Raw genomic sequence first — 22,824 nt, forward strand, 5'->3', positions numbered from 1 at the left:
AAGGCAGTAGGAAGAATGGATGCTGATGGACGCAGGAAAGAATGTGCCAGACGCACCAAAGACTGTAGACTGATATTTGTTTTACACCCGTGACGATGTTCATTTCCTAATCTCCAGCATGGGAAAATTCCCCTAACCGTGAGGACAAAGGTCATTTTTCTTTAAACAAGTAGCCATCATCATGATGAAAATGTAAGGAACGTGCCCACTGAGCTCATTGTTACCATTGCAGGCATGCGATTACATCAAACGTTTGAAATCAAGCATCCAAGTCCGGTATTTCATGGACCACGTTTTTACATTTGCGTAAATGTTTCTCTTTGTTGACGGTCCTGTGAGTTAGCAGCACGCACCATATGACTCACCCAAGCAGCATGAAGCCTCGACAAGTCATGTGACTCACAACGAAGTATTAACTTGGCCATTTGGGTTCACTCGTCTCACGTCTGATGTGTGACCCCACGTGTTCCCGCCGACACCGATAATGAGCTGAGCGCGTGGGGACTGGATAAATATGTTTAATTAGGATCATCTCCGATTAATAAACACTGAATTGAAAAACAAGAACTATATTGTGCTCCCAACAGGAGTCATAATATATGAGTCGTATGTGAAGTTCTGAGGAGTATAACGAATGGACATCAGCAGGACTCCACGCAACATCTCATGCAAGGAAGTCATGTGCATAAAGCAAAATGAAACTGTACACTCATGTCATTGGTGCTTTAGGACAAAACGCTTACATCTAATCATCAGCAAACAGGAAGTCCAAATCAAAGTTTATACATAACATATACGGTAGATCAGGGGTGTCCAAAGTGTATATACTGTATGTACATATACACTACTGGTCAAAAGTTTTCGAACACTCCAATTTCTCTGGAGGAAAAGCTCCATTTGAAGTGTTAAGATGGTCTGTCTCTCTTCCATTGTTCATTCCCTTTTTTCTTGCCATTTTTGTAGCAACAAATGACGTACCCCAGTACAAAGCTGTTCAACTGATGGTCACAAGGGGATAGTGCCACAGTGTGTTTCTATGCAGACAGAGGAGCTAGTAAGTACTCCAGTAGGAATGAGTCGCACCAACTGCCAAGGCTTGAGCAACCTCCATTTTCCGCACTTCACCACTTACCTTTGTGCCATTTCAAGCGATTCAATCCCATATGGGAAATAAATACCAAAGACTTTCAGTCACCTTCAGTTTATGTTTCATATATTGTGCATCATATAAGGCTTGTATGATTTACTCTTGAAGGTGGCCACTTTTGCGTTTTTTTCATACAAGATAATCATTCCTCGTATATGTTTCTGATAAGTACCCAAATCATGCAAGTTTCCTTTTGTACACATTTACTTGTCATCCCTGGTTTCACTGTCTGACGCATTACATACAAGTTTCACACAAAAGAGTTAAAAACTTATAAGATTTATATATATCTTTTCCATATGGGTTGGACTTGAACCACTTGAATTTCAATAAATAACTGCAAAAATGTGGTTGTTCTAAAACTTTTGACCAGTGGTGTGTATATATATATATATATATATATATATATATATATATGTATGTGTGTGTGTGTATCTGACTGTATTTATATTAGGGCTGTCAATCGATTAAAATTTTTGATCGCAATTAATCGCACGTTGTCTATAGTTAACCAGTAAATTAATCACAGATAGAAAGGCTTGATCTATAACATGTGTTCCTTTGAAAGATCATTTTAAAGTTTTGAATACACCTACCAACATGAAGACTGGATAATATGTTTGCTGTATGCAACATTTTGGGGTTTTTTTTAAACAGCTCAACACAAGCTGGACCTCAACGTATGAGAACCAAACACAATGTCCAGCAAGTAGACATCAGCAAGGCAAACTGTCCATCACTCAAATATTATTCAATTCAAGCAAACAATCCCACGCGATATAATTGTGACTAACGCTACAAATAAAGGTTTGCAAAAACACCAAGTGAAATGAAAACAGGGTGTTGGAAAAATAAATATGCACAACTGGGAAAAAATGAAGTGCTGAAGAACAGTCAGTGGTTTACAGGACTGACCAAATAAAACTGATTGATGATTGAAATCGTCATAAATAACATCTTTTTCTGCTTTAAAGTTGTGCTGCTGGTGTATGCTGTTCTGCCCCGGGCTCTGACATGTTGACCCCTGCCGGGTCACGTGACCTGACATGGTGACGCGCGCAGCTTAGAGTTTGACAAGTTTCTTTATTCCGCCCCTCAACACGCCTTCACTCTGTGTCAGCGCGGCGTGGAGAATAGAAATTAGCATGCAGTGTCAGTGTTTATAAAGTTTTACACGAGACTTCTCTCGTTTTCACGCGGAGGGACTTACTTTTCACCACCTCGATGGCGGAGGAACTGCTGCTGTTGCACGATGCAAAACTTAGCTCGGTAAGCACAAAAATATTGCTCACACTGTAACATAGTTGAACTCCTTCCATGCAGTATTTCTGTTTAGCTGGTGAGAGGCATCGTTCTGATAGAAACAGGACACTGATGTAGTCATTCTGTGGAGCAGTCGTGTGAAAAAGTGAGGACACCCCATGCACTGTAAATGATGACATTTGTGGCTGTGCAAACATGCAGTACATGCAGTTTTGTAAGCGCTAATGACATGTGGGCAATGGGGATCGTGACGTGCGGATCGATGCTGAAATGCCCGTACTTCCGATGCTTCAGTCATTTGAGGTGATATTTGTCTGAAACGTTTGTCTGTTGAAGCGTTGACCGATCGTAGACGCCGCCGCGTGTGAATTGTGAAGTAATGGTTTTATGATTGTAGGTTTTTGTATTATTATAATACCATTTTCACATATTTGATATGATTTTGTCTTGTGTTTTTTCTCTTGTTGTATATCAGCTTGACTATATTGTAAATCACCCCAATATACTTCAGGGTTAATTCATTTCATTAGGAAATTAGTCATATCTTGACATTAATAACTTATTGAACTAATGAATTCATTAAGTGTCTTGTATTCTTTATGCTATGATATGAAACATACTTTTTAACATTCACCAGACACGTTAGGTGAATTTGCAAAGTATCGGACCGGCGTCACTGATACCAACCTGAATTTTACTCAGTATCGGATCAGAAACAAAATCAGTGGTATCGCACATCACTGAATGGGGTTGGAGGAAAAATGTAAACCAGGATTTTCCTGCTTGTAATTGAGATCAAACTCTTCACGTGAGGTCCCAAAATGGCAGTTTAAGGTGAACTTTCTCAATAGAAAAGAATTGAAAGACTCAGAATCATCCACAAATCACCATAAAGACACACTCATTCCTAGTGAGTGGCGGCCGGTGGGAAGAGCCAAAGAGCCAAGTTGGGGGTGCTAGAGTCCAGCTCATTAGGTAAAACCTAAGCAAGCGTTTTCATCTCGAAAGGAAAACACATGTTGGTGTGAACTGAGATCCTAAGATGGGATGGATGATCTAACTAATTGAGATAATTGAGATCTAACCCTAACCCATTTTAACCATTTTTTTCCTAGCACCTAGCTGCTAGGTCATGCGTACACCCCTGCAAAGACGTTTTGACTGATGCTGTTTATCTTGAGCAATTTTTACCAACGTGCTACTCACCCCCTTAAATCAGATTTTGTGGTGATTTTTGAAATTTCGAGTCAATCTGACATATACTGTCAAACTTTGGGGTTTAATAACAGCGCCACCATGTGGTGCATTTGCCAGAAAAATAATGCGCTACCTAATTTTCCCTCATTTGTGTCGAGCCATTAAGAAGTCGGAGAATTAAACCATGTGATTTTTTCACTTGACTTTATTTTATGAGCATAGTCAACCCTTCATGATTGAACGAAATGATGCTTCGAAATAAACAGCATCAAAAGAGAAGCAGAACGCATTCTTCTCTTCTGAAACAAACTGATGCGTCAGGACCAAGACTGAACTAGCCGATGACCAACATGTATGAATGCAAACGTTTGGCCTCGCTAAAATAAGAAGACACGCTCATCTGACTTCCAATGAGCCTAATGAAGTGCTGACTGGGAAGCATTGTCTGCTAGCGGCTGTTTTCACGTGTCGTCATCTAACTTTCTCCAGCAGGCTTTTCATTGCTAAACGAAGTTTCTTTAAAGCATCTGTGCATGCATTGTATGACCACTTCCTGTCTACTCAAAAACTCTTTGTACCTAATCACCAACTTCCTACATTGGCTGCATAGAGGTCTTTCATTCCAATAAAAGCTTCGTTTGTAAAAGAGTCTCGCTGGCTCAAATACCAGATTTAGTGTTCACGCTGACACGATGTTGTGAAAAAGTGTTTGCCCCCGTCCTGATTTCGTAGTTTTTTGCATGTCTGTCACACTTAAATGTTTCGGATCGTCAAACAAATGTAAATATTAGTCAATGACAGCACAACTGAACACGTTATGCAGTTTTTAAATGAAATTTTTTATGATTATGGGAGAAAAAAAAATCCTAATCTACATGGCCCTGTGTGAAACAGTTGCCCCCCGCCCCCGTTAAAACATAACGGAGATAAATTGAGATCTATCAGTGTGGAAAAGGTTATAAAGCCATTTCTAAAGCTTCGGGACTCCAGCCAACCACAGTGAGAGCCATTATCCACAAATGGCCAAAAGGCAGCAGTACACCACCACGGTCATTTTCCATGTTTTTGTTATATTGTTACGAGAAAAGGTTTTTAGAAATGGAAAAAAATAAACATGTTCTTTACAATAAAAAAAATGTAACCAATACAGGAGTCAAAAGGCAGCAATACACGTTTTTGGGAAATGGTAAAACAAAAAGCAGTGACGTCATCGGCGTGTCTGCTTTCATCCTCAGCACCTCACAAAGTCACTGCTGGCGGTGGCGTTCCTGTCCTCGTTTGGCAGCTCCATGCTCTATGGATTCAACCTGGCTGTCGTCAACTCCCCTGCGCAGGTTTGTCTTATCGCTACGCCCTCCTCATCTACTTCACTACGAATCAACACTGCCTGTTGACGCTTGAAACAGAAGCGCAGTGAGGATCTAAATGTCACGAGGGGTCATGCGGGTTGCATGTTAAATCGAGAGACGTCTCCGTCATGTGTCTCGATCGCCCCTTCAATCTTGGATTCGATGCGAGACGGAAACAGGCTGTTCCACTACACGCTGAAGCATGTGAGCTTCACGGCTTATGCGCCTCTTTCCATTTCTGTTGGTGTCCAGACCCCAGCCGTACTCACACACTGCATCATACTGTGTGCTATTATGTTGTTATTGTGTTATTATCTATGCTATTATGCCAGATGTTCATGTACACATTTTCCCGGACATTTTTCCCATTGAAAATCAATGGACAGGTTTTAACAAGTTGCACATTTCTCAACCCATTCAAACCATTCCAAAGTCAGTTTAGCCTGCTGTGGGATACGCTAAGCAACTTCCTCACCAGCCGGCTGTCGTTACTTCACTTCAGATGATCAGGTCGGCGTCAAATCCGACGCGTAGGTTAAAGGTCAGGGAAAGCTGGAGTCTATTCCAACAGAGTGTGGGAGTCGGGGTACTCACCCTGCCAGTCGCAGGCTTGACACATGAAGACAAAGAAACATTCACAGGAATTCAGAATGCTAACCTAATCCGAAAAGGTTGAACCGAGACTATTGGACTTCTTAATGTAGGACGTTTCACCTTTAATCAAAGGGCTTCTTCAGCCTTTGCAGACGTCCTGACCTGGATGACTGACATGTGGATTAACCTAACGTTCATGGCAGTGGGATAAGCTTACGCAATACAAACTCAAGCCACACAGAAAGCCTTGGCCAACACAGCAATTCGACTGATTCCATTGTGCTACCTGAGGTAGATATACGGTCACTAGATACGATAGTTCTCACAGAATTGTATGTCTTTTTTTGGAAACCACAACACCACAAGACAAGATGGTTCAGATTTTTACGCACCACACATCCGGAACAAGCGTTCAGAGAACTGGAAGTCACGCAACTTTACCGACTGACACGCTGTTAAAGTGGTCAGGCCAAAGCTATAACCATGGTCCGTGTGACTTGTACAATTCGTTACTCATTAGTTACACCAGTGTGTTCCAAATGTGAGGTTGACCTTGAGATGCTAGATGATGCTTCAGGGACTGCAATGTACAGTGATGACATTAAAATAGTAGTTAGTATCAGTCAGATGAAGTGATCCCGAGGCTTTGCTAACATCATCTCTTCTTATATCAGCCTGCCAGCTACTTAACTTACTTAAAATGACCAAGTCCCAAAGATCTACCTCCGACTATAAATATAGAAAATATATATTTACTGTCTTCATAAATATATTTATGGGTATTTATGTACATTGTACATGTATATCATGTATATTAATGCCTTGCAAAGAATTGTAATTGTAGTTTAAACCCTTGCGACTAATTGTAATTGTAGTTTAAACTCTTGCAAACAATTGTAATTGTAGTTTAATACCTTTCATGTAATTGTAATTGTAGTTTAATACCTTGCGACTAATTGTAATTGTAGTTTAAACGATTGCAAACAATTGTAATTGTAGTTGAATGCCTTTCGTGTAATTGTAATTGTAGTTTAATGCCTTGCAAGTAATTGTAATTGTACTTTAATGCCTTGCAACTAATTGTAATTGTAGTTTAATGCCTTGCAATTAATTGTAATTGTAGTTTAATACCTTCCATGTAATTGTAATTGTAGTTTAAACTATTGCAAACAATTGTAATTGTAGTTGAATGCCTTTCGTGTAATTGTAATTGTAGTTTAATGCCTTGCAAGTAGTTGTAATTGTACTTCAATGCCTTGCAACTAATTGTAATTGTAGTTTCATGCCTTGCAAATAATTGTTACTGTAGTTTAACACCTTCCATGTAACTGTGATTGTAGTTTAATGCCCTTCAACTAATTGTAATAGTAGTTTAATGCCTTGCAAGTAATTGTAATTGTAGTTTAAATGTTATAATGTTATAAAATAGTAGAAGTTAGCAGAGTTCTGAACTTTTTGTGCAGTTCCAAAGGGACATGTTGAATGTGAAACAAATGAGTTGCATTTGTTTAATCATGTCTTCTTTCCCTCCATCAGTACATCAAAGCCTTCTATAACGAGACACTTAGGGAGGAGTATAACTGGGTTCCGGACGACAAGCACCTGACAGTCTTGTACTCCCTTACCGTGTCCATCTTTGCCATTGGTGGAATGATCGGCGCTCTGTTAGTGGGCAAATTGGTAACCAAATATGGAAGGTTAGTTTTTCTTATGGCCTTCGTGTCGTCATCATCTAACAAACACCAAGCGCATTGTAAAGAGAAGTGTGTGTGAACAGGAAGGGGACACTGGTGAAATCCACCGTGTTGGTGTTCCTCGGTGGAGCTCTCATGGGCCTCAGCAGAGCATGGAGGGAGCCAGCTATGGTCATCATTGGACGCTTCATTGTTGGAGTACACTCCGGTAGGTACAGAAAGTCATCCAAATCATTCCGAGCTTCTCCACAGTGCTTCTGGTATCTTTGTTGTCGTATCTCATCTGTAACACATTGACCTTGCTAAGATAAAGCCAAGATAAGTTGAAGCTGAAGGCTCTCTCTGCAATGTGCAGGTATCTCTCTCAGTGTTGTGCCAATGTACCTTGGAGAGATCGCCCCCAAGAATCTTCGAGGCTTCTTGGGTCTTATTCCCAGCATCCATATTTGTCTCGGGGTCTTCATTGCTCAGGTCCTGGGACTTCAGGAGCTGTTGGGAAAGGTACGGACGTCTTGATGTTAAACCTTCACATATTTAAGCAGGTATTATTTTACCGTGCTACAAGCCTCTAGCTAGGTTTCACCCTGCACAGTCTAGCCCATTCTAAGAGCTGTGCCAGCAATGTGGCATAAACCATTTGTTCTATAATGTCATCGTTGGTTATTTCTTGCCGTTGTAGTATAGTAGTGCACAACTCCCGTACTTCTCACTGTGCTGTGCTCAGAACAACTTATTGCATTTGTGTTAGCTACACTGGAGGGGCGTTATTTGGATGTACAGGTGTACCTAATGCGGCCGGTCCAGAGTGCACCCTGCCTCTCGCCCGAAGTCAGCTGGGATAGGCTCCAGCGTACCCTTGTGAGGATAAGCGGCATAGGAGATGGACGGATGGAGGTGTACCTAATGGTTTGTCCATCGATTATATGTGTTCTAAATGTGTGTTGATGTTTCCTCATAGGAAGAGCACTGGCCGCTGCTCATGTCTCTTATCGTATTTCCAACCCTGGTCCAGCTGGTGTTCTTACCGTGGTTTCCTGAAAGCCCACGATACCTGCTGATAGAAAAAGGAAATGTTCATGCCACCGTTGCAGGTTTGAAAAAAAGCTTTTTTGCCACATGTCACATGAGCCATTTCGTATTTGACGACTTGGGAAATAACTTCCCACTGATCATCGAGTGCAGACTGGTGGCCATATATGCTCCATTCAACAAAAGCAACTCATTTTCTAAAACGTTTAACTCTGAAACTGTATTAGGCCGTAGAATTTGCATTGCTATTTTAAAATGACTGTAAGTCCTGAACTGTCCAAAGAATTCCAATGGTTCCTGGCACTAGAGACTGATACATGGGTCATTACGGTAATCATAGGGACTCCATCACAGCAGCTCCAGGAAGACAAGGCTTTCAGCAAACAGAACGGGGGTTTGTTTATAGCACAGAGCAACAGGTGTGTGACGGAGAGGGACAAAGAGGCTCCCAAATGTTTGTTTTGGTGTTTCGCTGCTGTGTTGTTTGTGCATTTTTGTTTCATTGCAAAACATGTCGAGGAGGTTGCCTGCCAGCAGATTGTGTTTTACAGCTAAAATAGCACAAATAACTCCACTGTGGAGTACAAGTATCTTGTTGAATGATTTATTTATAGGCACAGTACATAGCTCCTCCTGCAAAACAAACTGCTGCGTCAACTACTTTGATAGAAGACTTCCCGTTAGCAACTGGTCAGACTGTGCATCTCCCCGTTTATGCGCCCAACCTGTCCTCTGTCCTGCAGCCCTCAAGCGGTTCCGTGCTAGGGGAAACCTCCAGTTGGAGGTGGAGGAGATGCAAGAGGAACAACGCTCTCTGTCCTCCATCCAGACGTTATCTGTGTGCAGCCTCCTCATGGACCGCTGCGTTCGCTGGCAGGTCATCACCGTTATTGTGGTCAACGTCGGCATGCAGCTGTCTGGTATTGATGCGGTGAGTGGTAAACATCTCGGTGGGCTCGCTCGTGTATTTGTGCAAAGGCTGTGCAGTTATTATGACAGCTCCCTGCTGTGCACCCCCCATCTGTATGCCTTCCTGTCCATATATCACAGTCCCACTAAGCAGGGGGCAAACAACCACGCCTCATTATCTTCAGGTCTCTTCTCTCAGTGCTGGCACACATTGGAGAGTTGACCCATCTAGAGTACGTACAAGCAACACACTCCTGTAGTCACTGCAGCGTGCCATCAGAAGCTGTGGGCGTGCTGGCTCACATGCTAGTAGCAAATCCCAGCAGGAGTACACCCTGCTGGGTCCTCCAGTTCCAGCGGTTCCCGATTGCAACACCGGTACATAATGAAGAATTCATAATGAACATGTTCTAGTTATCTTTCTACATACCTCGCTCATCCTGCGAGATGGTGCCTGTAAGCAGTTGACTTGTGCGGTGAATCGGCTGTCGGTCACCAAAATGACACGTTGTTGTTTGAGACCAACAGCCATTCACACTTACTTGACTGTTCAATTAACCCAACATAGTCCACACTTCCATGCAAAAGTGCTATAATGGTTACATTACATTTTTTTCTACCTCTTTATGAAAATGCAGTCACAATACAAAACAAAGTAAATGAGAAAAATGTACACTATATTTTTTATTTGCCATTTGCATCATTTGCACCTCAGAACTCTTTATGAGGCCGCATTTGGCAAAGTGAATTAGTATGACCTTGCAGTAAGACTTTTTGGATTTTATGTTTTTGGACTAGACCGGGAGGAAACCAGAGTAACTGGAGAGAACCCATGCGAGTGCAGGTAGAACAGGGATCAATCCTGAAACTGACTTCATTTGTTTTTGGCCCACAGAAACAAAGAGAAAGTGTCATCAGCCACCTTCAGACTCGTCTCTAAAACTAAAATCAATAACATCATCATCTTTTTACCAGCTAAAAAACATTGCCAAAATCAAGGGAATCAAGTGTCTAAGCCAAATTTACAAAGACTAATCCATGCCTTTGTCTCCAGCAGGCTAGACTACTACAACGGCCTTCTCACCGGTCTCCCTAAACGAGCACTAAAACAGCTGCAGTACATCCACAATGCTGCTGCTCGAGTCCTGACTAGAACCAGGAAATATGACCATATTAATCCAGTACTCGGGTCTCTGCACTGGCTTCCCGTCGCTCAGTGAATAGACTTTAAAACAGCTCTGCTTGTGTCTTTTCATGGTCTTGGTGGCCAAAGTACACCTCTGACATCTCAGGCTCTCAAAAGCTCAGGGAGGGGTCTCCTGCGGGTGCCCGGAGTCAGGACTAAACACGGTGAAGTCACGGAACAGTCTTCCAGAAGATGTGTGACAATCTTCAACTTTGGCAACGTTCAAATCCAAGTTGAAAACGCTTCTATTCAACTTTGCATATCACAACTCAAAGTATTTTAGCAGCGCTATTCAGTTTTAATCTTCCTTTTTTTAATGGAATTTTAGAATGATTTGATGTTTTATGGAATGATTTTATGAAGTGATTTTACCCTTCTTTTCTGTAAAGCACTTTAAAAGACCTTGTGTAGAAACAAACGTGCCTTGCCTTGCCTTGGGCAGGGATTTTTCCAGCGATACTGAAAAACATACTGAAAAATAAACGAGTACAGATACTGTAGCCATTTTGCTATTTTTTGTTATATAACTTTAAAATCTTGCTAAACATGTACTCGATACAGTGAATCCTGCAAATTCAATTTGGGTAATAATTTATAAATACGTCATACAAATAAAATGTACAGCATACCTACCGCCGTTGCAAAAATGCCACAATGTTGACATGTTTATGTCTTTATGCGTCACGGATCATGCTTTGTTGTGACGTGTTGAGATGTCACACTTTGTACGGCAGCCCTTGAACGCACCGTAGTTGTGTGCTGCGACTTGAGACGCAAAGGTTTGTTTTGCATTTATTAGTGGTGAGTACCTATACATTTTATAATTGTTCCTCAATGGCAATTGAAGAGAGAAGGGGAGGGTTGTGGAGAGTATGCGTATTTAAAGACATAGCTTTTTCTCTGTACGTACATTGTGCCTTTTTGTTCTATTTTTGCCATTTTGATGGGTCTTTCTGTTCAAAAAAAAAAAAAAAAGAGCCTTGGGCCGCACATAGAAGGTATTTATTAAAGTAGAGCCTAATGAGGAGAAGCGGTATAGAAAATGGATGGATGGACGTTGCTATTTTGTCATTTATGACAAAAACCAAAGCAGGAGCTTCATCATTTTATCCTTCAGTCTGCCTGCTAAACTCTGGATGGTGAGCTTCGGTTTCATTACGTTCACAGTCTGAAACAGCTCACCTTTTCCCTGACGGGAGGGTAGAGTTTAGAGGACAGTTTGGTCCTCTAAACGTCTTCTGGCTGGGTAGGTTCTCCCCCACTTTAAGGTTCACATCAATTTAGGAGCTGCTTGACTTGACTGGAGGAGCACTGGGATTACACTTCCTATTACTGTATTGGGATTACTCTCACGGAACTTTTCATTGGTCTGGTCCGGATCTTCCCAAACTGTGTGACCTACAGTATTAATATTTTATGTTATTCTCGTTTTCAGATCTGGTTCTACACAAACGATATATTTAGGAATGCCGGGATTCCCGACCCAAATATTCAGTACACCACAGTAGGGACCGGAGCCATCGAGGTCATCTCTGGGACGCTAGGTGTAAGTGCACATGATCATGCATGGCAGTACATCTTATTGACAAACAGATGACGTGACGATGGCTGAAGGTTGTCTTGTTTTTCAGTGCTTTACAATTGAGCGTGTAGGGAGGAGACCTCTGATGATTGGCGGCTACCTCTTCATGGCCCTCTGCTGTGCTGGCATCACAATGTCCGTCCTCTTCCAGGTACACCGCAGCCCTGCTTGGCCCTGTAATATATTGGTTTTCTTTGTGCTATGTTTTTTTACGGTTTCTAAAACGTACAATAGGTCCACGCACCAGCCAATGGCCAAAAAGCGCAAGTAATTGAAACGCCCATGAAAAAATAAATTTTTGACACACGACTCATTCCTCCCCCTTCCAAACACTCCTGCTAGCTTGACGGTGACGTTCTCCTCCAATTTCAGATCAACATTTGCAATAAAAGTGACTTTTGTAATTATTAGATTAGATTACATTCACCTTCTCTCTTCAATTGCCATTGTTCACTCACAAAACAATGCAGGTTTAAGGCCTAACTATGCTTCACACACTAATTCAACGTATAAAATGTATAGATACGATTACTGATGAACAGTTGGAGTCTCTGTGTATAGCCTTTAGCCTGGTTGTCAGCCTAGCGTTGCAGCACATGTGTCAAATTCAAGGCCCGGGGGCCAGATGTGGCCCACCACATCATTTTATGTGGCCTGCAAAGGCCTGGGAATAATGTGTGTCAATCATGCACTTCACCTTTTTCCTTCTAAATGGATTTGTTCTTTCATTTTGACCAAAAAATTCTTCCGCATGCAGCGCTTCTAAACTTTCAAATCATCTTGTCATGCAACAAGACACTTTTTGTTATCAAAAATAAAAACCCAACACCTTGACTATCTTACTTCACTTCTCATTTCAAAGCAAGTTATCCATCAACTTGGTAGTAAAACATCGAATAACCAAATGCATGGGCATGTGTCATAATATCATGAGGTTATATTCATATTTCTATTCATATATACTGACAGTTGCCTACTAGAGAAGCCATAACTGCAAAATGGCCCTCAATGAAAACGAGTTTGACGCCCCTGCGCTAGAAGCTAGCAGGCGAGAGAAGGCATTTCTCCACGTTGTGTCTCCAAAATCCACACTACACTTACTATTACTACTATTACACTTATTACTATTAACATTAATAATAATCACAACTTAATTACTATTAATAATAATAATAAATATGGGTTGTTATTGTTATATTATTTTTATTTTAACTTAAGTGTCCACCTTGCTGCAAGTCTTGAGGCCGGACTGACTGTCAAAGCTAGGTTTCGCAGCCAAACAAGCAACTGTGGCGCTTTCAAGCACCGCAGAGCAAAGTGCGAAATCTCAACGCTTGACAAAAAAAAGATGACCCAAGTGTGAGCTTTCAAACAGCGGTACATGCATGCTGCACATTTTACTTGTATTATTATGTATTTAAAGATGATCACAGACTGAGGTGTGTTTTCTGTGGAAAAACATGGCCTGTTTTTGAAAAAAAAAAATGCAAAAACAAATTTGCCCACTGTGAATGCTGAATTGCAAACGTGCAGGGATCAAATGCATTTTTGCACATCCCATCAAGGTGGAGTTTTGAGAAAGTCCCGTATGACTGTCATATTTACATAATCAACATTTGAAATCATTTGAAATCCTTCTTATCTAATCACAGGCTCAACTGACCTTCCTGCGCTACGTAAGCGTGGGCTGCGTTGTTGGAATTATTGCTGGCTTCTGCATTGGTCCAGGTAAATATTGAACTAAAGGTGCTAGCAGTAGTTTCTCTGCATATGTTTGATTTTTGGGTCAGAAAGAAAATTGCGCACGATCAAGTGAATTAAATGGAAATAAACATTGTCCAATCATTTTAGTCTGCAGCAAAATGAATACAAGCACTGCACACAACACAGGAAGTGGAAGGTTCCATGCTAACACAGCACTGCTGTGTTTCTGGTCAACCAGTATTAGACCATTAAAGTATGTGAACAGGGGGTAGCCTAATTAAATGCCAAAATGCCACTTTTATTGGTATTTTCTTTATATTAGAAAGAAAATATGTTAAATATGCATACAAAAACATATTTTAAATGGCACTCATTGGAATAGTTGGAAATTAAATTCTAGATAATTATTTCAATGAACGCTATACAGTGTAACACGTTATTTAATCCCTTGCTCCATGAAGGGTTAAACCAGAGATGTTCTTGCCATTTGCAGTCATTGTTGACCTGAAGCACATTGTACAAATAAAACACAATTCAAAACAAACCAAGAAAAAACAACAGCAACAATTTGGAAACTTAGTCTGAATGTTCACTAATAATATCACTAAGCTTCGTCTTCGTCTACAAATGATTAGCGCGCCCTTGTTTCTTCAGTTTCTTGTTCATTTTAGCGCCTGATACGACTAAAGGTACCTTTGTTTTGACAAGAAAAATAGCTCATTTTTTGGCACTACAATGCTATTGCTATTCATGTAAGAACTTAAGTGATTTTGGTTATTATTATCAAGAAAAGCATGGAAGTTGCTGGATGTCATCTCTTATTATGAGCTATATTTGTTATCATCATTATATTTGTCCAAACAAATGTACCTTTAGTTGTACCAGGCATTCAAATGGATCAATAAACTGAAGAAACAAGGCTGGTCTCATCATTTTTCCCATGACTGCATGTAAGTACTAGTATATACAGTATATATATATTTACAGTATATTATATATATATATATATAGATACACCTGCACCCATTTTTCAGTATGTGGCCCTTGCGGAAAAGTTATGACAACCCTGTGTTGAGCCAATAGGATGACTAAAGTCATTTAAGCTCCAGCCTTACGATTTACACTAAATTGTTTTGTAAGGTAACACTGCCGCCTCCTGGGCACACACATAACTGCAGCGCGCCCCCGCCCCCTTACACACCTTTTCTGTCCCTCTGCCTGCACGCGGATATTGTATTTCATTAGTCTTGTAAATGAGGAAATCTTAAGTGGCACACTACATCCATTTGTACACTCCAAGAGTTGAGTGAAGTGAATTAAGAGGCAATCATTTACAACATCGGGAACCATGTTGAGTGGGCCTGTGAGGATGATGAATTGGAGAGAATCCGGCGTACACAACGTCATTCGTCAAGCCGGCAAAAATCTATACTTTAGTGCACGGACGAGGGTTTCTGTTGCCGCAATTAGACTTTTAATGGCTCATTGTTCATCAGCTTGCCGTGATGAATGCAGCTTCCCTCAGACTAAAGCTTGCACGCACCATGACGCCCCCCATATAGACCACAGATGTTGACAAATTATGGCCTCGTTATTAGCTTGACAATATTAAACCTTCATCTGCGCAATTATCATGCGCAGATAACGAGGACGGCATTTGTAATACTTAACGGTGGCGCTTTTTTCCTCGTGCATATTTCTCCTTCATCACTTCCCCTACTAACAATGAAGAATTGTGTATTTAAAGCCAGCAGACAATCTCAAATACTCTGCGCCAAATGAATTGGACGTAAGTCCTGAAGAAACGAATCTGCTCTTTCCAACTTTATCAAGTCACGTGTAACATTCGAGGCATGTTAGAACATACTGAAAAAGGAGTGGCACATAAAAACTGGAGACGGAACAAAAAAAGAAATCCTCAAAACAACTAGTGAAGCAAAAATATTAAAAACATACTAAAAGGGAAACACAAAAGGCTCACCGGCAAACAGGCAGAGTGAGCACACTTCCCTATGAAACTAAACACCAGGCAAAAATCACACAATTGTGCGAGGAAGCCAGTGCACAGACCTAAGTGCTGGACTAATATGCTCATATTTGCTGGTTCTTGTCAGGACTCGAGCAGCAGCATTGTGGATGTAGTGCAGCTGTTTTTCGGCTCGTTTCGAGAGCCCCGTGAGAAGGCCGTTGTAGTAGTCTAGCCTGCTGGAGACAAAGGCATGGATTAGTCTCTCTAAACCTGTTTTAGACACTATTCCCTTCATTTTGGCAATGTTTTTTAAGCTGGTAAAGAGCTGAAGATGTTATTGATTTAATGTGGCTGTTAAAGTTCAGATCTGAGTCCATTATTACCTCGAGATTTCTAACCTGATGATTAGGTTTTACAGAAAGAGCCTCAACGTCTACCATCAGGCTTATGAAAGACCTTGGCTTTCATGGACAGGGTCTGCAACGGACGATAAGATCAGCCTCTAAAGCGGCCGAAAGAGCGGCGGTCAGTGGCTTTGGATCATGCGCAAGGACACTTGCTGGGCTCAAAGCAGATGGGGGCACACACCTGGGACGCCAGGTGTTGGCGATGACCTCTCTGGAGGTGTCATGAGCCTATCAGTGGGCCTATCATCAAAACACCAATGAAGGAGGGTACCCACCTGACGACCCTGAAGAAGTTTTAAACGAACCGAACCATCAAATTAAGGAAAAGTTTCACCCATGGGACAACCTGTCGGCTCCCTTCTTGTGTCGGATTACCAGATTGTAGTTCTGGGCCAGGGGGGCCCAACGCATCAAGTGCTGGTTGCTGTTGTACATCCAGCCCAGGAAGACAAGTGTCTTATGGTCGGTGAAAACTGGAACAGAAGATAGACACGAGCAAACATACTTCCAAGTGTTGTAGAGCCAAAAGCATTGCTCAGGTCTCCTTTTCAGTAGTGGAGTAGTTTAACTGATGTCTCTCAAACTTTGCGGAGAAGTAGCACACTGGATGATTTACGCCAGCACCACTATACAGTATTGTATCAATACTGCCCCGGCCCCAGGAATACTCGCATCTACCTCCAGTTTAAAAGGTTTCGAGAAATCTGGTGCAACAAGTACGGGGGCACCGCACAAGATAGACTCCTGCTCACACTCATCGTTCCACACAAACGGAACTGCTGGGCGACCCGTCTTAGTCAGGGGACGTACAAACGTGGAAAAATGTTTACAAAAACACAGATAATGGCCCGCCATGCCGGGAAAACGTCTTAGCTCACATGGAGTGGCGGGGGCGGGAAAGGACACCACTGCGCTAATTTTAGCCCGTGGTCCACCTGTTTCCCCAGGTATGTAACAGTGGCCTTACCCAGCTCACACTTGGCTAAGTTTAGGGTGAGGGACACATTGGCTAGGCCCTGAAACACTGTTTTTAGACTAGACATGTGGCGCTCCGAGTGACTAGAGCAGACTACCACATCGTCTAGATAAACACAACAGGTAGGAAGTTCACCTAGTACGCACCGCATCAGGCGATTTTAGACCAAAAGGCCTGAGTGTGTATTGCATGAACACATCAGGTGTGACGAATGCAGAGATGTCAGAGTCACGCGGCGTCAAAGGAACTTGCCAGTATCCTTTGAGCAGATCGAGCTTGGCTATACACGTCGCAGGACCAACTCCGTCCATGCAGTCATTCATCCTGGGCAAAGGGAAGGAATCAGACACCGTAACTGCTTTTACTTTACCGAAATCAGTGCAAAATCTAGGAGTTTGGTCAGAGTTGGTCAGGCACGACCAAGCATGGTGAACTCCATGGGCTGCAACTGGGCTTAGCAAAACCGTTAGTTACCAGGTAATTGACTTCCTGTTGCATGACCTCCCTCCTCGCAGGTGGACAGCTTTATAGGAGTAGCATTACCCACAGCATTACCCACATCAATCTGATCCAATCCACTCTATTTATATAGCACATTTTATCAACACTGTTTCCAAAGTGCTGCACAAACCAGCAAAACCATAAATAAGAAGTAAAAGTACAAATTACTACAGTAAAAACCAAAAGATCAAATAAAAACAAAGACACTTAAAACAGTAAAATATTTGAAACAAGAGGAAAAATCAATAAAAGCAATAAATACAAGAAGTAAATACAATAAAATAGAAAACAAAATTAAATAAGTAAAACCAATTAAAACAAAAAAAAGGGAAAAAAAACGAATAAAAGAAACAGAGGATCACACGACTCACGGCGAGTTAAAAGCCAGATAATAAAAGTGGGTTTTAAGACGAGACTTAAAGCTTTCAGTTGTGGGGGCCGTTTTTACATGAGGGGGGAGAGTGTTCCACAGCTTTGGGCCAACTACGGAAAAGGCCCGGTTTCCCCTGGTCTTAAGTCTCGTCTCGGGCACCACCAGTTGGGGCTGGCCTTCGGACCTCAATGTGCACACTGGAGTGTAAATTTGGATGAGGTCCGAGATGTACTGAGGGGCCAGTCCATTCAAAGCCTTGAAAACAAACATTAAAATCTTAAAATCAATTCTGAAACGCACAGGCAACCAGTGCAGGGAGACTATAGAATCGGGGTGATGCGCTCCCTCTTTTTGGTTCCTGTTAAAAGCCGTGCTGCAGACGTCTGGACTAACTGTGAGCAAGAGAGTCATTTGTGGCTTATTTCAGAGTAAAGCAAAAAAAAAAGCTGAAGGTGATAAAAACAGGATTTTACGACGGCATTGATTTGTTTATTAAGTTTAAAATAACTATCTATTATGACGCCAAGGCTGGTGGCTGTGGGACTGGCATGGTTCTTGAGGGGGCCCAAGTCCATGAGGGGGTCGCTATTATTCAGGAGGATAACTTCCATCTTCCCCTTATTGAGCTTTAAAAAAATTTGAGCCAACCAGACCTCGACGTCGCTTAAGCACTCGAGAAGGCCTGTCAGGGGGGCCATGGTCATTTTTAGTGAGTGGCAAATACATTTGGCAGTCATCTGCATAAAAATGATAGGAGATGCCATGTTTATTGAATATTGCACTAAGCGGGACCAGGTAAAGAGCAAATAGGATGGGCCCAAGAATTGACCCCTGGGGTACTCCACAGTCAAAGGGGATGTGGACAAGGTGGCGTCCCCAAGTCCCACAGTAAGGCATCTCCCTGACAAGACCTAAACCACTCAAGGGCAGTCCCCCTGACACCCACACAGTTTTCCAAGCGAGATAAAAGAATAGTGTGGTCCACTGTATGGTCAAAAGCTGCAGTCAGGTCTAAAAGCACTAAACTGAACCACCAGAATCCAGTCATTAAAAACAGGTGATTAAAAACCTTTAAAAGTGCAGACTCCGTTCTTTGAAAGGTCCTGTAACCTGACTGGAAGGTGTCTAAAATCCTATTTTCATCTGAAAAAGGCTGCATCTGTGCAAGAACGCTTTTTTCTAAAATCTTTAAGATAAAAGGTAGTTTTGAAAAGGTAGTTTTTGAAATAGGCTGATAATTACATCAAATTGAAGGATCGAGACCCGTTTTTTTAAGCAAAGGTTCAACAGCAGCTTTTTTTTTTACAAAAGGAAGGGACAATACCAGAGGACAGGGTGTGGTTGATGATATTCCAAACACAGGGGCCAATGGTTGCCCACACCTCCCTAAAAAAAGCACTCCTTTCTGAGATCTTGACAGATAATATAAGTGGTCCTCAGAGTTTCTTAGCCTACCAGACTGATGACCACCACAAGGCATGACCATTCTGACTGTGCCTCCACAAGGGAAGAAACGCCCACCACTGCGGCCTTTACGGACTGCCATTTCTCCCCAGCAGCATCTCTGGAATGGTACAATTTCAGCATGTTAATATGACATGTACGAGTCAGGTGTATGGATGATATAATCATTGTTAGAGATCCTTCTGTCTACCACATAAGGACCACAAAATTGAGTTGTAAGAGCGGCTCCAGGCGTGGGAAACAAAATCAACACTTTGCCACCTGGCTGAAACTGCCGCTGTACTGCTTTTTTATTATATCTAGTTTTCACTTTCATTTGAGCAGAAGAAAGTGACTCTTGAGCAATCCTAACAGCATGTTGCAGCCGCACCCCGCAACAGAGGCTACTAAAACTGACACATCAGTCTTTGGAGGGGCATTGCATACCAGCTGTTCCTGTAACCCTTCAAGTGGACTTTTTTAGCATGGACTTCAGTCTTTGATGCCAGCGCTCAAGAGCTCCCTGGGACTTGGGTGATAGGCACTGGACCCCGACTGTGTGAGACCCAGCGCACAAAGAGTTTGCTGAAAAACTCTTGAAAGAAAGTTGGTGCCCTGGTTGGTCTGCACAAGAAAGAACTTTATTAGAGCTTTGGTAACCGAAGCAGCAGTTATTGTTCAAAGTGGAATGGCTTCAGGAGCACGTGTATTAATACACATCACGGTAAGTTAAAATGGATTTCCGGCTTTGGTTTTAGGCAGCACAGTCAAACAACGCATGTTCGAAAGGTTCCCCCATAACTGGAATAGATTATGGTGAATGAACGACCTTCTAGAAACTAGACCGTCCATTAGGGACACTTGAGAGACTCATGAAACCCAAAAATTCAGCTTTAACAAACATATTTGATATTGTGGAGGTGTACCTAGCAAGGTGTCTGCTTAGTGTACATACACAGTAGGCCTCGTAGGTGATGTAAGGGTGGTTGCGGCTTTGTACTGATCTTCTCATGACCTCCGCAGCTGGTGTGCCCTTCCTGATCACTGCTGAGCTGTTCAAGCAGTCGCACCGGCCAGCAGCCTACACGGTGGGAGGTTGCCTCAACTGGTTGTCCAACTTCACCATCGGTTTCGTCTTTCCCTTCCTCGAGGTCAGTGCCCTAAATCCTACGTTTAATTCATCCGCCAAAGGCTGACAGTTGAGATCAGTCTTGAAAAACCCAGATTTTCACTGACCAAACTTTGCTTTCACTGATGAGAATTCAAGTCACAATGTGGACAGTCATCACTTTCTAGTCAGGGTGGGCGCATCCATCCAATAATCAATGTATCAATACCAAGGGTATGGTATGGTAGACTACGGACATGCTTAACAGGTTACATTAAAGAACATCACAAGGTTATATTTGCACAATTCACCATCTCCGAAAAGGAGTAGCAGGAACCAGAGCTTACCTCTTTTCCATGTCCATTACTGATAACAATAAAAGTTATGGTGTGAATGGATTGACATTTATAATATACTTTCAGATACATTTCAGGATGAACCTAAAATGTACGACGGTATAAACTTTACAGGTGAACTTAATTTGAGCTTCTCTAATTTTGAATGTCCAAGATGTTGAATACTTAACACACGATTTTCTGTTCTCCAACATAACATTTGTGCATATCCCTAACTTTTTTGTGGTTGTATATTATCATTACACCTACAGGTTACCTACAGGTAATAGCTTCTCATAAAATACCTTCTTGACACACACACACACTCACACACGCACACACACACACACACAAAGAACAATGAGAGTTGTGCAACACTTAGATGCGACTTATGGTAAAATCCGAGGACAAGAGGCAAACAGACAACAAATCCATGGTTCTCCCTCTCTCACGCACAAGTTTAGCTTTCACTTTCACTTTCTAAATGGCCACAGCAACCCTGACTCTGATGACTCAACCCCGAATTTGATGTAGTTATTTACTATTTTTGTCAATGTTTTATTTTCATTATTTTTTTTTTAATCATTGTGCCTGAAAGTCAGCGTAATTTAGTTATTAGGTTGCATCAACCGAGATCACGATTTCCTTTTGATTTCTTAATGCGGCCCAACTGAGCGTATATTCTCCTTTCGTCCTGCGACTGCAGCTGGCCACCGGTCCTTACTGTTACCTCATCTTCTGCTCTATCTGCCTGGGAGTGGCCGTCTACACCATCTTCATCATTCCAGAGACCAAGAACAAAACCTTCTTGGAAATCAGCACGATGTTTGCCTCCAAGAATGACATCCTTGAAGAGGAGCTGGCATCCGACGAGCACCTGAAAATGTCTCTGATGAACGGCTACGGGACTGGGGACCATTATTAAAGAAAGTAAGCGGAGAGGAGGTGGACCCACTCCCTTCGTGATGTAACGATGGCAGAGGTTGGAGGTTTAAACAATGGATACCGCAGAGACGATGCACACTGCATGAAACTTAACAACGTCTAAAACGTCTTCTGCACAGCAATGTAAGACAAAGATCACATAGCAAAGCGCCTCTAATGGAGCATGCAAAGCATTTTCACCCGTTTCCCAGCATCATGAGCCATTTTGCTGGAATTTGTTCCCCAGCTTCATTTGAACACATCCCATGATCATTCCAGATGTAGTTCATGTGGCGCGGTGACTCACCTCTACTTTTATGACGCGACGTGGACACGTCACACGCATGTGCACTGCGAGTATCCTCTTTATTTCTTTTAATCAAATGTGACGTTTGTCTCTTTTCACCGAAGAGCGCTGGACACTGTGGCTACCGTAGTAGTCATTTTATGGCCGAGTTGTAATTTATCAACATGTCTGTTATAGGTCTGAAAATGCAGTCAGTGGGAAATAAAATAAAATGAAGAATTCATAAACCATAAATGCTTCATGTTTTATGACTTTTTGAGTATTCGAAGCCCGATGACATTTCCCTATTAGGCAACATTACTGCTCAATAACAACAACGTTCTTAAATCTTCAAAGTTGATACTTTTTAAGATGTTTTTATCAAATGTCATTCAGTAACGTAACACATTCATGTATTCGTCAGCGATGGATTTAAGAGCGAATTAACACAAGTGATTATTTCAATTACCGTGGAATCTCGGTTAGAGGGGCGTCTTGTGTTATTAATCCACCGCATGAGGACATCTGTGCTCCTAATGTATTTTTAATCACAAAACGTCCTTGTTAGCGTCCTATTATTAGCTCGCCACGACAAGGAAACCCGGGACCGGAAGTCAGCTGCATCACCTGTGCGTCGGCTACAATGTCATCAGCGGTTGACTCTCAAAATGCGTTTTTGTAGTTTTACAATTATGGAGTAAGTGGAAGTGGAAAGCTTTAGCTATCCAGACTGCAAATGATGAGAGTAGGCAATGGTATACGTCCAGACAACAACAGGGGAAAAGGAAGACATTTTTTTGGTTGTTTTGTTTTCTGCTTTCATTGTATGTGTGATGCACACAAAATGT

At 42.0% G+C, this 22,824-nt stretch overlaps 1 protein-coding gene across 2 annotated transcripts; it reads left to right on the forward strand.

Annotated features, from left to right (window-relative positions):
- Positions 1-2,340: 2,340 nt before the first annotated feature.
- Positions 2,341-22,190, forward strand: slc2a15b (solute carrier family 2 member 15b). 2 transcript variants are annotated; one of them, XM_054779072.1, is made up of 12 exons: positions 2,341-2,416; positions 4,843-4,941; positions 7,087-7,247; positions 7,328-7,452; positions 7,600-7,745; positions 8,203-8,335; positions 9,017-9,204; positions 11,804-11,914; positions 12,000-12,101; positions 13,603-13,678; positions 20,347-20,474; positions 21,473-22,190. In XM_054779072.1, exons 1-12 carry the CDS (start codon positions 2,372-2,374, stop codon positions 21,689-21,691), a joined length of 1,533 nt encoding a protein of 510 aa, XP_054635047.1. In that variant the 5' UTR covers positions 2,341-2,371; the 3' UTR covers positions 21,692-22,190. The 2 variants fall into 2 exon arrangements, with proteins under 2 accessions (XP_054635047.1, XP_054635048.1); XM_054779073.1 differs by lacking the exons at positions 13,603-13,678; positions 20,347-20,474.
- Positions 22,191-22,824: the final 634 nt, after the last annotated feature.

Source organism: Dunckerocampus dactyliophorus, chromosome 6 (assembly GCF_027744805.1).
Source record: "Dunckerocampus dactyliophorus isolate RoL2022-P2 chromosome 6, RoL_Ddac_1.1, whole genome shotgun sequence".
In the NCBI taxonomy this organism is placed as follows: Eukaryota; Metazoa; Chordata; class Actinopteri; order Syngnathiformes; family Syngnathidae; genus Dunckerocampus; species Dunckerocampus dactyliophorus.